The sequence below is a fragment of the Poecilia formosa genome, unplaced genomic scaffold (assembly GCF_000485575.1).
Source record: "Poecilia formosa unplaced genomic scaffold, Poecilia_formosa-5.1.2 Scaffold83, whole genome shotgun sequence".
In the NCBI taxonomy this organism is placed as follows: Eukaryota; Metazoa; Chordata; class Actinopteri; order Cyprinodontiformes; family Poeciliidae; genus Poecilia; species Poecilia formosa.
The window spans coordinates 295,067-308,643 of NW_006800022.1; the positions used below are offsets into that span (position 1 = coordinate 295,067).

The window sequence follows — 13,577 nt, forward strand, 5'->3', positions numbered from 1 at the left end:
GTCATGTTACAGCCACAAACTTCAATGTACTTTCTTGGGATTATTGTGTAATGGAAGGAGAAGAATGTGCAGTTTTCCATATTTATCTACAAAAATATTAGGAAAGTGTGGCATGAATTTATGTTTATCCCATTTGGTCAATACTTAGTAGAAATATGTCTCTAAAAAAACGTGTTAAATTCAATATTGAAGGAATTTGGGGAAATTTATGTCTAATCTGGTTTGAATAATCTGCATTTAATCCACAATAATCCAGACAATATTTTTCTAAGTGGAATAGATTTGAACTGATTTAATTTTCATTTGAACTGATTTAATTTTGATTTATTGTATCAAACTCCAGTAAAACAGATTGAAGTTTGAGGTTGTAACATGACAACGTGTGAAAACTTCAGCAAGTCACGATGACGACGTCTATGTTAAATCTGGAGAAGTTAAAGTGCTTCAAGTGTTCAAGAGAGCCTTAAGCCAAATGTCTGAGTGCAGTTTCCTCACTCTTTGGTTTTATGGCCATTTATGTCGACCACTTTCGAGTTTGAAGGTAAATCCATGTCCACGTCTTCCATCGATCCAGGCTGGGACTCCACCGAGGTTCTGGTGAACTGGTGGAGCAGAGTCCCGTCCTCATTTTTGCCTTTGGCCGCCTCACTTTCTTGCTCAAGTCTAAACTCCTCCACTGCATCTTCCTGTTCATCTTCTCTGCTGCTTTTTGCTTCCTCTTCCCCAGAGCTGGCGGCCTCCTCCGGTGCTGATTCGTCAGCGCTGGCGTCGCCGTGACGCTTGCTGTCGTCAGAGTCTTCGGCGTCTGCCTCTTCGCCCTCCGTCACGCATGCAGCGGGAATCGCAACTTGGCTCTGAGGGTTAAAAAAGATCAGAAAATGAATAATCAGTCATTGTAAACAACACTGATTTCATGACATAAGAGATGAATTAAAGACGTTAGGCTCGTTTTGCTTTAATATCATAGTGAAAAACTTCCAGTTTTTTGTGTGACCGACAGTTAGAGCAGAGACTCAGAGTGCCTGCAAAACAAAACAGATTTGTTCAGGCTGCCTAATTGGATGCCGAGATTAGCTTTTCCCACAGGCTTAGCATTAGCTGCAAGGCTGCAGTGGGTCAGATTTGAACCCAGGGTCATGTTCAGAGACTTAGTTTAAAATAGAGTTCCTATTCGGTAAACGAGACCAATGCCTCATGCAGATTTTCACAACGGTGCATAAAATGAACACCATCATAACATCTGTAGCTTTTTCTTTTTTTTTCTGTAATTTTGTAGCATGAGCTTCAACTCAGTGTTCACAACTGGGCAAATACTTTTTCACACTTCTGCACTAAATTAGACTTTAACTTGGAACATACGGACAATTTTCTCAGGCGGATTTTTGTCTAACAATCTTTTACCTGCGGTGAATTTCTCTCCTCCTCAGAAGCCTCTCCTTCCTGCTCCTCACTCTCTTCCTGTTTTTCCTCTTCCTCTCCTGTGCCTTCGTCTTCCTCCTCTGCAGATGTGCCGACGTTTCCCCGCATCATCTCCTCCGCCAGCGTCGGCTCTCCATTAGTTGCCGATGTGTCATCCTCTGATTCCGCCTCCTTGTTGCCTGTTGTTGCCTCCTTCACCGTCTCTCTATCGCTCTCTTCCTCCTCCTCTTCTCCCGTTCCTGCCTCTCCTTCATCTGTGTAGTTGCTCGTTTCCCCCGCTTCTCCCTCTTCTTCTTTGTTGCTCTCAGACTGACAAGTGCACAGTCCATCATCCTCCTCTGCATTTTCTGATGTCTCTTGTTGCTCATCTGTTTCCAGCTCCTCATCTTCAGCACTATTCTCCTCTCTTTCCTGTTCTCTATCTCTACTCTCCTCATCTTTTTCCTGCTCTTCCTCCTCTTCCTCCTCGTCTTCCTCTGGTATTGTCTCCTCTAACACAACATCAGCTTTTATATCCTCTTTGGTTTCTTCCTCCTCTTCTTCTTCGACTACCTCTAGACTCCTTCCTTCTTCGTCTGCAGCTGCCCGTTCCTCCTCAACAGGTTTCGGCACAGAAGAAGGAGGCAATGGGCTTTTCTTGAGCTGAAGGATCTTAAGGAGGTCGAACTCCATCATCACAGGAGCTTCGGCCGCCAGCGGGTTCTTCTTGAAAGGCCGGGCGGCCATTTTCTTGCGGACACAAGCTTCACAGGGGCAGTACTCGTCGTCGCTTCGCTGATCACTGAAATCGGCCACCATTTCCTCATCAGTGAGAGACTCTGCGGTTTTCACTGACTGGTTCTTCATCACCTGAAACAGAAATTGAACACTTTGAGTTTTTACAGGGCCTTGAATAAGTGTTATTGTCACATAACCTTTCTGCATATAGGCCAAAAAGTTCAATTTTGGTCTTGTTGGATTTGAGAACCTTCTTCTACGTGTTAGCTGGATGCCCTATGACTCAAATCAGGATGTCCTTTTTAGGTGTTTGGAGAGAAGCAGAAATAAGCAGCAGAAAAGTCAACATCCACGTTGGGCTGAAACGATTAATCATGACTAACTGATGATTTAAACAATCGTCAACTAATTTAGCAATCAATTAATCGTTAACTGGAGTATACAGACTAATAAAACCCCATAATCATGTCCAGTGGCTTCTTCGTGTCGGATCTGTGGCGTATTTACCTTCAGCATGCGCCGCCTCTTCTCTGTCATGGTGGAATCCCGAGACATGTTAGCTAGCTGCGGCGGCCGAGGAGACCTCCCCACTTTCCCGGCTCGGCTCTGGATCTTCCTCATCTCCCGCTCGATGCTGCTCTGGATGCGGCGGCTCACCTCTTCCCTCAACTCAGAGATCATGGTGTCCAGGATGAGGCTGTCGTCCAGGTCCCAGCGGACCTTAAACTCCTCCATGGCCTCAATGTAGTGGTTCATGAACTGCTTTTCCAGCTTCTTTAGGAGGTGAAGAACCCAAACCGGATCAGGATCTTGGGATAGTCGTTTGGATAAGGGTGGCCGAGGAGCAGAGGGAGGAGTCCCTGAGCTGGAGTCCTCCTGCGTGTCTCTTTCAGATTTGGAGCTGTCGTTGGGAGAGCTCTTTTCCGATAATGAAGGGTTGTCAGTGGCTTTTGAGCTGTCAGGAGGAAGAGTACTTTGCTCTTCACTCTTCATCACTTCCTCAGCTGTGTCTGTTTGGTTTGTTTCCTCAACTTCTGTCTCTGCTTCGACTTGTTCGGCTGCTGCATTTCCATTGTCCTCTTCAACAACTTTCTCCGCCGCCTCTTCCTCCTGCAGAGATTCGGTTTCTTTCCTGGGTGGTTCATCTTCTCCTTGGTTCCCATTGCTTTTCCCTCCACCTGATCCGCCCGAGCCACTGCTCATTCCCACTCCAGATGAGGACCTTGGTGGAGTCACCTGGTCTGTGCCGCCGTCCTTAGTGTCCTTGACATTGATGTTGTGCGGCTCAGTGAGCCACAGGGACTGAAGAATGGCCATAATCTCGTCGTACTGCTGCTTGCGGTCCTTCTGTTCATGACTGCTGACTGCAGGCTCAATGAGCTGCAGCTGGGCCAAGCAGTCCAAAAGCCTCCTGGCCGATGTGCTCAGTCTGCGGCCGTAAACTGGAGACACCTACACAGGGCGGTAAATGGGTACATAATGAAGTTATGGGCACATTACTTAAATGAGAGTGAGTAAAAGTTTTTTTGACAAACAAATTCTAATATCAGACAAAAATTGTTGAAGAAAAGCAGCTTTCAAATTGTGATTTTATTAATAAACCATATGGAACCAAGAAATGACCTAAATATAACCTGCCTGACAACACGAAGTAGGCTAAAAAAAATCTGAAAAAAATTAAAAGAACATTCCAGTGTCAAGTCTGAGACTAGATTTGACTGAACAGCTAAAAATAAATAAATAAATAAATAAATAAATAAATAAATAAATCTTAATCTCCCACCCACAATCTTTACCTGAGATGCCAACAAATATGTTCACCTCTCTTTGTGTTTGTGGGTGTTGTCTGTAAATGTTCAACATTTATTCTTTTATTATGCATTTCATCCTGAAAACCTAGCAGCATTATCTTGATAGCTGCTTCGTTATTAGCAATATTAAATGGTCAGAATGTCCCAAAGCATTACTTGGGATCCAATGTTATCTGTGCTTTTCTTTGGTAAGGTTTCATGTCTTGTCAGAGGTTCTGTCTTACCTCAGGCATGCTCCGACATCGACCCAGAGACGAGCTCAGGAGGACTTTCATCACGGCTGCAGATGAATGCCAGTTCCTGGAACGAGAAGAAATCTCCGCTGTATCGCCTAAAGTCGGACCGACTCCATCACCTTCGGCTTCATCCTTCTTTTCCTCCACTTGTGGCTCTCTTTTCTCCTCCAGTTCCACCTTCTCGTCCTCCGGACTCATCTCCCCTGTTCCTACCTCTTCTGTTGGTGTCTCCTCCATTTCCTTTGCCCCCTCCTCAGTTTCTTCATCATTTAGCTCGTTATCCAGTGTGAGCATGCTAGTATTAGCAGGGATGCTCCGCAGCCAGTCGCTAACAACTTCATTGGGAGATGCGTTGGGCAAACACTCAGGTGTCATTTCCATCACGTCTTCCCAATCCTTTCGACTTCTGCTCCTCTGAGACCTCCTACTCTTCTCGCTGTGGGCCTTTTCACTGGTTTTACTGGCTTTTGATTGGCAGTCCTGCTGGCGAGCAGCAGCCAAGGTTTCCTTCAGTAGGTCGGCAGCAGACAGAGAGTGAGACAAGGTGCTTCCGCTACCTGGTTTGACTTTACTGGCTGGTCCGGGGCTGTGTAAGGAACAAGGACTTGTTGATTTGGGAGGAGTTTCTTTTTGCCTGGAACTAGAAACCTTGGTACTTCCACACTCACTTCCTTTGTGGGATTTGTGATCTCCAGATTTGACTGACCCCAAAGCCACATTCCTCTCCTCTGAAGTTCTTTTTGTCTCTGTCTGCACCAAAGCTGTTGACTCCGGCCTACGACCACAGGGACTTTGGGAGTGGACACTTGTCTTGTCTTCTTCTCCTTTGGTCGTACTTCCTGGTCTACTGGTTTTCTGGTTTTCAGCATCAGTACTTGTATTAACATTAGAAGTCGTATCAGAAGGGGATTTCCCACAAACTTGTGTTCCTGACATTGCAGATGAGCTCCTGCTCTTTGGGGTGTCCATTTTGCGAGCATTTGTTGTTGCAGCAGACTTCACGCTTTCTGCTTTGTCTATGCTTGTGGGGATAGGACTGCTGCTTTTCCCCTTAGACTGAGCTGCTGATTTGACACTACAGTTACAACAGGATTTATGAGACCTGCTGCTTTGAACTGTCGTTGCATTGGCTGGTCTTTCGGTGGGTTGTTCCCCACCCTCTTCATCACACTTTTCACCTTCTCTGGGTGTTTCAATTGTTGGGATATCAACCACTGGAAGACTGTGGAGAGAAGGGCTTTTCCTCTCGCCGTTGCAAAAAGAGACACTAGATTTGCCACAGTCTGATTCAGCAGTTTCCTGATCCTCTTGCAGCCCTAAAGATATCGAACCTGATCCGTTACGACTCAAAGGTTGATCCGTGCATCCTGATTCTTTCCTTTGTCTTTTTGAGGAGCAAGACTGAGCTCCCTCACTATTTCTGTCTTCTTCTTTATTTTCCTTTTCAACGGGCGAGGCCATTTCACAGCGACACCTGGATCTGCTTACTTTGCTAGAGGTTTTGGAGTGAACAGACAACGAACTGGGCCCTCTTTGCTCACCAGCACCGGAGCTCGGTGACAACTTTTGCACAGGGGATTGAGAACCTCTGGAGGAGGGGGAATGTGAGCGGGATGAAGGCTTTCTTTTTGGTGAGAGTGTTTGGCCATCAGGGTCTATAGTATATGTGCCTTTTATTGTAGGATCATCCTCGTTGTCACCGGCTTGTGATGTTTCAATACAAGCAACATCAGAATCAGGTTCTCCTTCTTTTGCCTCATCAGTTCCTTCTGGTGCTTTGATTTTGACAGCATTTGTAGCTGAGGGATTTTTACTAGAAATGTCAGATTTGACTGAAGATTTTGATTTTGCAGACATGACGCTCTCCAAAGCCTCACGTTGTTCAATGTCGGTCTCTTCCCGGTTTGTCTCAGTCAAAGTAAGATTGGGGTCATTCTGAGACTCCTTTGGTTGGTTTGACCTCTTTGACTGTGTGGACTTAGCAGAGGTGTGTGATCTTTGTGAACTAGCACTCGGGTATCTGTTTTCAACTGCATTGTGTGATTTTGCAGAAGAATCTGATTTACAAGACCTGGGACTGGTTGATCTGTTTTCTAAATGATCTTCTATTATGCTTTCTGGCCTGGGCTGGATTTCTTCTGCATTGTTTTCCACTTCTAAGGCTGGAGACGGTGCTTTCCTGTTATCATTACACTTGCAGGATTTTGTGGAATGAACAGATAATCTTCCAGACATTTGACTGGTTGCGATTTCTTCTGCATCCTCCCCAGTTTCTGACCTGGGGGAAGTGGATTTTTCCAAAGCTTCAGTGGACCTATGGGATTTGTTAGACTTGGCAGACAGTTTTGATGTTGCTGACAGTGCACTTGCTGATCTGTCCTCCACTCCTGATTCTTCTCTCTTTTCTATTATGTCATTCAGTTCATCTTTTTCCTTGTTTTCTGGAGTTAGAGTTTTCACACATTGCTTAGAAGATGAGCTTGATCTTGCTGAAGCCTTGGATTTATCTGATTTATTCGACAGGACACTTTCGGCCTTTCCAGACTTGTTAGACGCGTTTGACTTCATAGAGAGGCTACTCTGAGCTCTTTTGTCTGCATCGCCTTCTTCTGCAACTGTTTTGTTTGACGTGGACAGCTCTTTAGCAACTGATAAGCAGCCAGATTTATGGGACTTGACTGAGGCACCAGATTTATTTGACATGGAACTGGTTGTTCGTTCTGCAGTGTTCTGAAGTAGAGCTTCGATTGTGCACTTGGACTTAGCAGACAAACCAGACTGAGCTGACATTGCGCTGTTTGCACGTTTGCAGCCTCCACAGTTTGAGCAAACATTGGATGTCGATGATTTCTGAGAACCTGCTGAAAGTCCTGTGTCATGGGATAAGCCACTAAGACCCCTGTTAATTTCTTCATTGTCAACAGCAGCTGCCGCTTCTTCTTCAGATGCTTGGTTCTTGGGTTCCTGGGACATCAAACTGGGGACTCGATCCGTCTGATCTGGTTTAGCTGTTGAGTGAGGGTTAGTTGCTCCACAGTGACAGGATAAAGCTGAAGACAAAGCCCTGCTTCCTGCATTTTCTTCCTGCTCCTGGCGTTTGAGCGACTGGACTGAACAGACGGAGATGATGCTCGATGGACCTTCATCCAATTGATTTACTGGGGTAGGAGTGGGGGACGCCTCATTCCTGTGAGAGCACTGGGAAGCGCTGGGTGGCAGATCATCCTCCTCATCATCCTGGTCTTCTTTCAGTGACTGTAAAATATGCGAAGAGCTGCTGACTGTAGACAGTGGTCGGATTTCATCTTCCCCCATCATCACCTCGCCCTCCACTGACTTTCCGCTGGGTGGTCGAATGTTGGTATCTATGGCAACCACCTCTGTCCGACTGCAGCATCGGCTAACTTTGCAGACCTCAACTTGAGTGTCCCCATCTTGAGCCACTTCTACTCTTTTCTCCACCTGCTCTGTTAGACACATCTCTTTCTGTACCAACTGGCTCTGCCCTGAGCCGGAGCCACCTGGAGACCCAGAGACCCGTGCCCGACACCGAATCAGTCTTCTGGAATTGAATGAAGAGGAGGAGCTTGACGAGTGTGTGTGTCTCATCACAGCGTGACTTGATGAATGAACAGGTGGGGCAGGAGGGTGTTTGTGCGTGGGGTTTTCCCACAAATCAAACTGCCGTTCGTGTCTCTGATAGCAACACTGACATTGGTTCTCCAACAACGCACGCTCCAGAGGCCGGCTGGAATAATCCACACCCTCATAGGATGTTGAATCAGGGTCAGAACAGCTTTCTGATGTGCCTTGCTGCAAGTAATGTGGTTGAGCTTGGCTCAGGGGGCAACAATCATTGGTGAGAGAGGGCGATTTTTTAATCTGTGTGGACCACTGGACGGTCTCCTCATTTTGGAGGCGAAAACGCACCCTCATCTCTACTGACAGGCTGCCATCTTTATTGACAAGGACACGCTTTTCAATGTCGTCATTCGTTATAGCTGGCCTTGCTTGGGAGAAGACGCCGTATGACTTTTCAGACGACAAAGAGAAGCGGGCAGACCGATTTGAAGAATCAGATCGAGGGTGGATGATGCTCTTCTTAGTCTCCAGACCAAAGTTAACTGGAAAGAAAAGGAAAAATGAGCTATGAAAAGTCTGTAGACCAATGTTCTCTGTCCTGTAAATGGAGGCAAGATCCTTCCGTAAAGGGATGGGAAAAATATATAACTAGTAGAGTTTACCTGAAATTGTCTTTCAATAGCCAGGTATAAATCTAAGCCTTCAATTTTTTTCCAAAGCAACTTACCATTTTTCTTGCTTTCATTTCCTTCATCATATTCACTGGCTCTGGACTGAGCTCCATGAGGTGGGGACCTTATGGCTTGTGCTCCAGGAGATCTGGCACCGTTACCAGGAATCCTTGGACCAAGGCCTGGAGACTTGCTCACCAGACCAGGTAGCTTTTCCTCTGAAGTCTTCCTAATGAAGTTTATGAGCATAGGGCTGAAGGCTTCCCGGCCAACGCACACCAGAACACCAGGACAAGTCAACAAGCTTTGCACGCTGTCAATCTAGGAGTAAATATACAGAGAGAGCTTTATCTCATGAGTTTTATCTCATTTGTAAGTAAATACTGAGTTAAATTTCACCCTCACCCTCCGTCCTTCTGCAGTGTACAGCTTGCGAACATGAAACTGCATAACCTCGGACACTTCGTCTAGGAAAGCTCTTAGACTCCTGGTGGATCTCCTGCTCAGCACAATGCTCCGCCTCATCCCCGGCTCGCTGTTCTTCACCAGCAGAATCCGCCTCTGCCTGTGAGGCAAATTCAAATGTCCAGGTGGAGTCCCAGAGGACACTTCGGGGCGTTGAGGCCTTCGGCTGTGATGGTACCAGATGCCTTGGCGTTTGCTGGCCAGGTCCATGTTAATGGGCTTAGCCTGGCGCCGGTCAGAGCAGAGGTAGCAGCCACCATCTTGGAGCTGCTCCAGGTGTTTAATGGTGTGTGTACCTCGGGGAGTGGTCACAGTCCGCACTCCAAACGGGAGGGGCACCTATACATAGGTAAATATAAGCAACGGATCACGAATGAATAAATAATGTTAACCCTTCTGCTTAGGGAAAGGCTTAAAAGTGCATCTGAAGAGTCAACTTCAAAAGAGATCCCTGCATCAGATCCATCCCACTAACCTTTTGGGAAAGGTCGTCCAGCAGGGCATCAAAGCATTTGAAGCTGCGCTTGTGGATGGCCATCCGGACGCCCCCAAACTGGCTGTCGCCGCTTTTGTAAAAAGTTATCCGCTTGGCCGGGGCGGCTGTGGTCACATGGGCGTGGCGCGAACTGGAAGTAGGGGGTGCAGGCAGAGGCGAGGCATGTTTATACGGGGGGTGGGGGTCCCACAACCCTGTCTGGACCGACTGCATGGTCTGATGTCAGATATATCTGCAGAACATCATCAAAACACACAGCATTGACCAAAAGACTGGCAAATCAACCACAATGACAGAACAGCTGTTCTCATACTTTCTAATTATACTCACAACGTCACAAGACTTAATCAGGATGTAAACCTGAGGAGTCAGAACATCCACTAATAGGAGAACTTGACACAGCCTGGTGTCACATGCATGGATTTGCTCACAGCAAAGCTATTTAGATGCACCGATAGGCTTTTTTTGGCCAACACCAGTTTCAGTTTTACTCCGAGGTCTGACATGCCCAAATAATTTTAAAGAAAAGAAAAATTGAAGATATTGCAAGGTTATTCCCCATTTTTGCATCAAGGCTAACCTTTACCTGATGTTATTAAGCCAAAAGTAATGCTTCAAAGTGGATACCGGTAGTTGCTGCGGTAACCGATTGAAACTGATCAGTAAATTTTGAGTGTTTATGCATTTAATGGAGGCAGACAGAAAAAAAAAGAGAAATAATCAGATTTCTCTATATAATTAACTGGAGCATCTTGCAATAATTTCTTTATTTATCTATTTTAGGCCTTTTATTATCCGACCAATACGCTGTCAGGATAATGTTTAGCTGTCAAACTGGTACTAATGCAAATGTGCTCTTATCCTGCAATCAATGTGATGTAAATGTTAAGAACAACACTGTCTTTTTCACAGATTGTTATACTTTTCTATGGTGAAATATTCTCTTTATGGCTTACTTTATTTAGGCAATTTTAGTCTTATAATTTAAATTAACTCTTCAATGAAATTGAAGGGATAATAATATTTAAACTTAATTGTAAAACTGACTAATCTGGTTAGTTTTATTGTGATGGGATTTAAACTAACTTGAGCAATTGAGAAATTTTACACCTTAAACTGTTTGTCTTTGCTGAAATTACATTGCAATTTCAGTTTAATATCACTCTTTGCATTCAGTACAAATGTTACAGAGTAGCATTCAACAATTAGCCTGAATAATGTTTAATAACTGGTGTTTAAAGGTGAATGTAATCAGCAGGCTAAGCAGGATTTTAAGCCCAATAAGGCCGGGGTTCAGAGCCAAATCACTGCTCTGAGCTCCAGACAAGCCCAACGTGACACCATGCTTCTTAATCCTCTAGCTAATTTAGCAACCATAAAGTCTGCTGCTTACTTTCCCTTTGAGGAGACAGCACCACTGAACATTTAACTGTGCTTAAATAACAAAATTACAGCTAATAGTTATTAGATTTCAACTTAAATCCCAAAACTTTTTCCTGCATTACTTATTTTTGCCGCCATCATATAAAGATGACGAAAATAGTAGCTGCTAAATTTTTTTTATTTGTCTTGAAAGTATACATTTTTGAGTGTAAATATGAAAATAAATCACCACAGTAAAAAAAAGTATCATAATTGACCTGAACTGAGGTTCAGGATTAAAAGTTTCCCAACAGGTGGAAGGAGTTTGTGAACAGGAACAGGCTATTCAGGTTTAGCCAATTAGCTCATGCTGCGTTCTCATTGGTTTACCATCTAAAGATTCAAGAGAGTGACCTGCAAGTTTGTAGGAAGGCAAAATATAAACATTATCAGTATTTAATATGTTTATAAAACTTTTCCCCCAAAGTATTTGACAAATCTTTTAACTGTCTTTGTGGAAAAAAAAACAAACTTTACAGAACCAAGCAACCTCTGACGTAATGGTAATCCATTTTGTACTATTCAGAAGATTTTATGCACTAGTTAACTGACATTTATGTTATTAAAATAACAATATATCAGTAAAATAACCAATTAATGCTTAGTAATAATAATTAAACATTTAAGATTTAGCTCTTTTAGTTATTTTTACTCCAAACGTTTAGGTTATCTTAACTTAAAAGCACCCTGTAACCAATTATATATAAATAACATACTCACACAGTCAGGAAACATGGTCCAAAGAGATGTGGAAAAGCTGAACTGAAATTTACGGATGACTTTGCAGAGACTGACTGGTCAAGTCAAGACCAGAACTGGTACCACTGAAGTGATTTTTAAAAAAAAAAGTTTTTAAAGACAAGATCTAGTTGTGTAGTTTTCCCTGCAGCTCAAATCGAAAACCAAGACAGAGTCTGTAGGAAGGCTGGAGGTAAAATGGCAGCCGGTAATTGGACAGAAGGATGTGGGAGGGAAGCTGAGGAGAGGAGAGGAGGAGCAATGCTAAGGATAGAAAGAAAATCCTGCCTAATAATCTCTATGTGTGTTAGAGTGGAGTTGTATGTAGAAGAAGAAATCATTTGTTTGCACAAAGAGGCAACAAGCTGCAATTCTGAGGAGTCATGCAAAAGCACATAAAATAAAACTTCTTACTATCCAAGGAAATTATTATTCAAACATACATTTGAGTTACATTAGGAAAATTGCAGTTATTTGAAGTGCCTAATGTGAGATGTACAAAATTGCTGTGTTTGCCACTTCACAATAACATTTTGAAGTTTCTAGTTTTGGAAGTTTTGCACCTGGCAAATAAATAAGCAATGCTTAGCCTGGTGGGGGAACAAGGAAAGCCTGGTGGCCTGCCAGGCTTATAATACACTGGAGGAAACCCTGAAAGTAGAAAAGAATGAAATGGCACTAAATAGGTACAACATGAGGGAACAAAATGGAGAAGGGACAAATAACCTCCACAGTCAGGTAAAAATCCAAACACAAACACAATCTAGGATGCAACTTCTGATGTTATTTAGATGTAACTGAAAAAAATAATCTTTTTATTTCATTATAAATGCCAATAGAGCTCCCGCTCTGTAACCAACACAATACCTCAAGGACTTTAAAGAGCAAAGCTGGGGGAAAAAAATGTTTTTCTGCATTCTTTTCCTAGTGAAAACCAAGGGTAGATGTTATTTATTTTCACCAGTTTCATTAATCCTTGAAATAAGAGATGATGTTTAGTTGCATAATTTAGCCTTTCGTAACTAGTTTTTACTTTTTTTCTTTTTTCTTTTTTGCTAATCAGTGTCTGCTTCACAGGTCTAATGAGAGACACAGACAGAGCAGGTGGGCCTCAGAGACCTCAAGGTAGACAGGAAGTCAGGGTTGAGTAGTGCCTGAACTGACAGGATGGAGGCAGAGCGTCTCTAAGAAAGTGTTGATGCTTTTCAAAGTATTCCAGGTGGATACATCAGGGAATCTAATACTGCCACATAGGTATTTATGCAAGATGCAAAACGTCTAAATTGGTCACTTTAGGAGGTTTTAAAGTGCTAATCAGTTGACTCGGTAGGACAAGTGTAAAGCAGAGGGGAGATTATATGATGTGTGGCCTAGTTTTGCAGCTTCACTCCCTTCGTTCACTTATCCAATAAGCAGGTAAGACACTCACCCCAGAACTGGATTTCAAAGGGAAAATATATTGAAAGCAATAATAATTAGATAATTAGATTCTCTCCAAACACTCTTTCTATTGGACAAGAAGCTTGTTTCAAAGTAACAGGTGATATGAAAAAATAAATAAATCTCACCAGAACAGATTTATGACAGTCGAGAAGATTGGAGACGAAAATCCCAGATCATACCACAACAAAATACCAATCTAAACTATTTGATTTTCAGCCATGAACCGAGGTGCGATGCGCTGCTTCAGCCGGAGAAGCGGCTCCGCTCTCAGCTTCCCCCCAGAGAGGCGCATGTTCAAATCAGACAACTAACAGGAAGCAGAGCGAGTCAGACTTTCAAAATAAAATGTGAAACTGTAAGAGGAGAGGCAACTTGTCAAGAAAGCAACAGCACAACTTTACCAAGAGGTGGGGAAAGAACCCACAAATCGTACTCAAAATGTTTTTCAAATCATACACAACAATAAATGTGGAAAACAAATCTGAAAAACAAGAGAAGAAAACCGGCGCATATCAACATAAAAGTTATTCCTTACACAAGTCCATATTTATGCTTAAAAAAGCGTTCTCATATTTGA

At 43.6% G+C, this 13,577-nt stretch overlaps 1 protein-coding gene across 2 annotated transcripts; it reads right to left on the minus strand.

Annotated features, from left to right (window-relative positions):
* Positions 1–163: 163 nt before the first annotated feature.
* rp1l1a (rp1 like 1a) lies at positions 164–13,098 on the minus strand. Of its 2 annotated transcripts, XM_016673850.1 has the most exons (9): positions 11,540–13,097; positions 9,377–9,629; positions 8,842–9,240; positions 8,493–8,757; positions 5,227–8,307; positions 4,172–5,193; positions 2,644–3,588; positions 1,402–2,268; positions 164–854 (listed from the first exon to the last, which is right to left on the minus strand). In XM_016673850.1, the coding sequence occupies exons 2-9, from the start codon at positions 9,608–9,610 to the stop codon at positions 492–494; spliced, it is 7,176 nt and encodes a 2,391-aa protein (XP_016529336.1). In that variant the 5' UTR covers positions 9,611–9,629; positions 11,540–13,097; the 3' UTR covers positions 164–491. The 2 variants fall into 2 exon arrangements, with proteins under 2 accessions (XP_016529336.1, XP_007557128.1); XM_007557066.2 differs by having other exon boundaries at positions 4,172–8,307; positions 11,540–13,098.
* Positions 13,099–13,577: the final 479 nt, after the last annotated feature.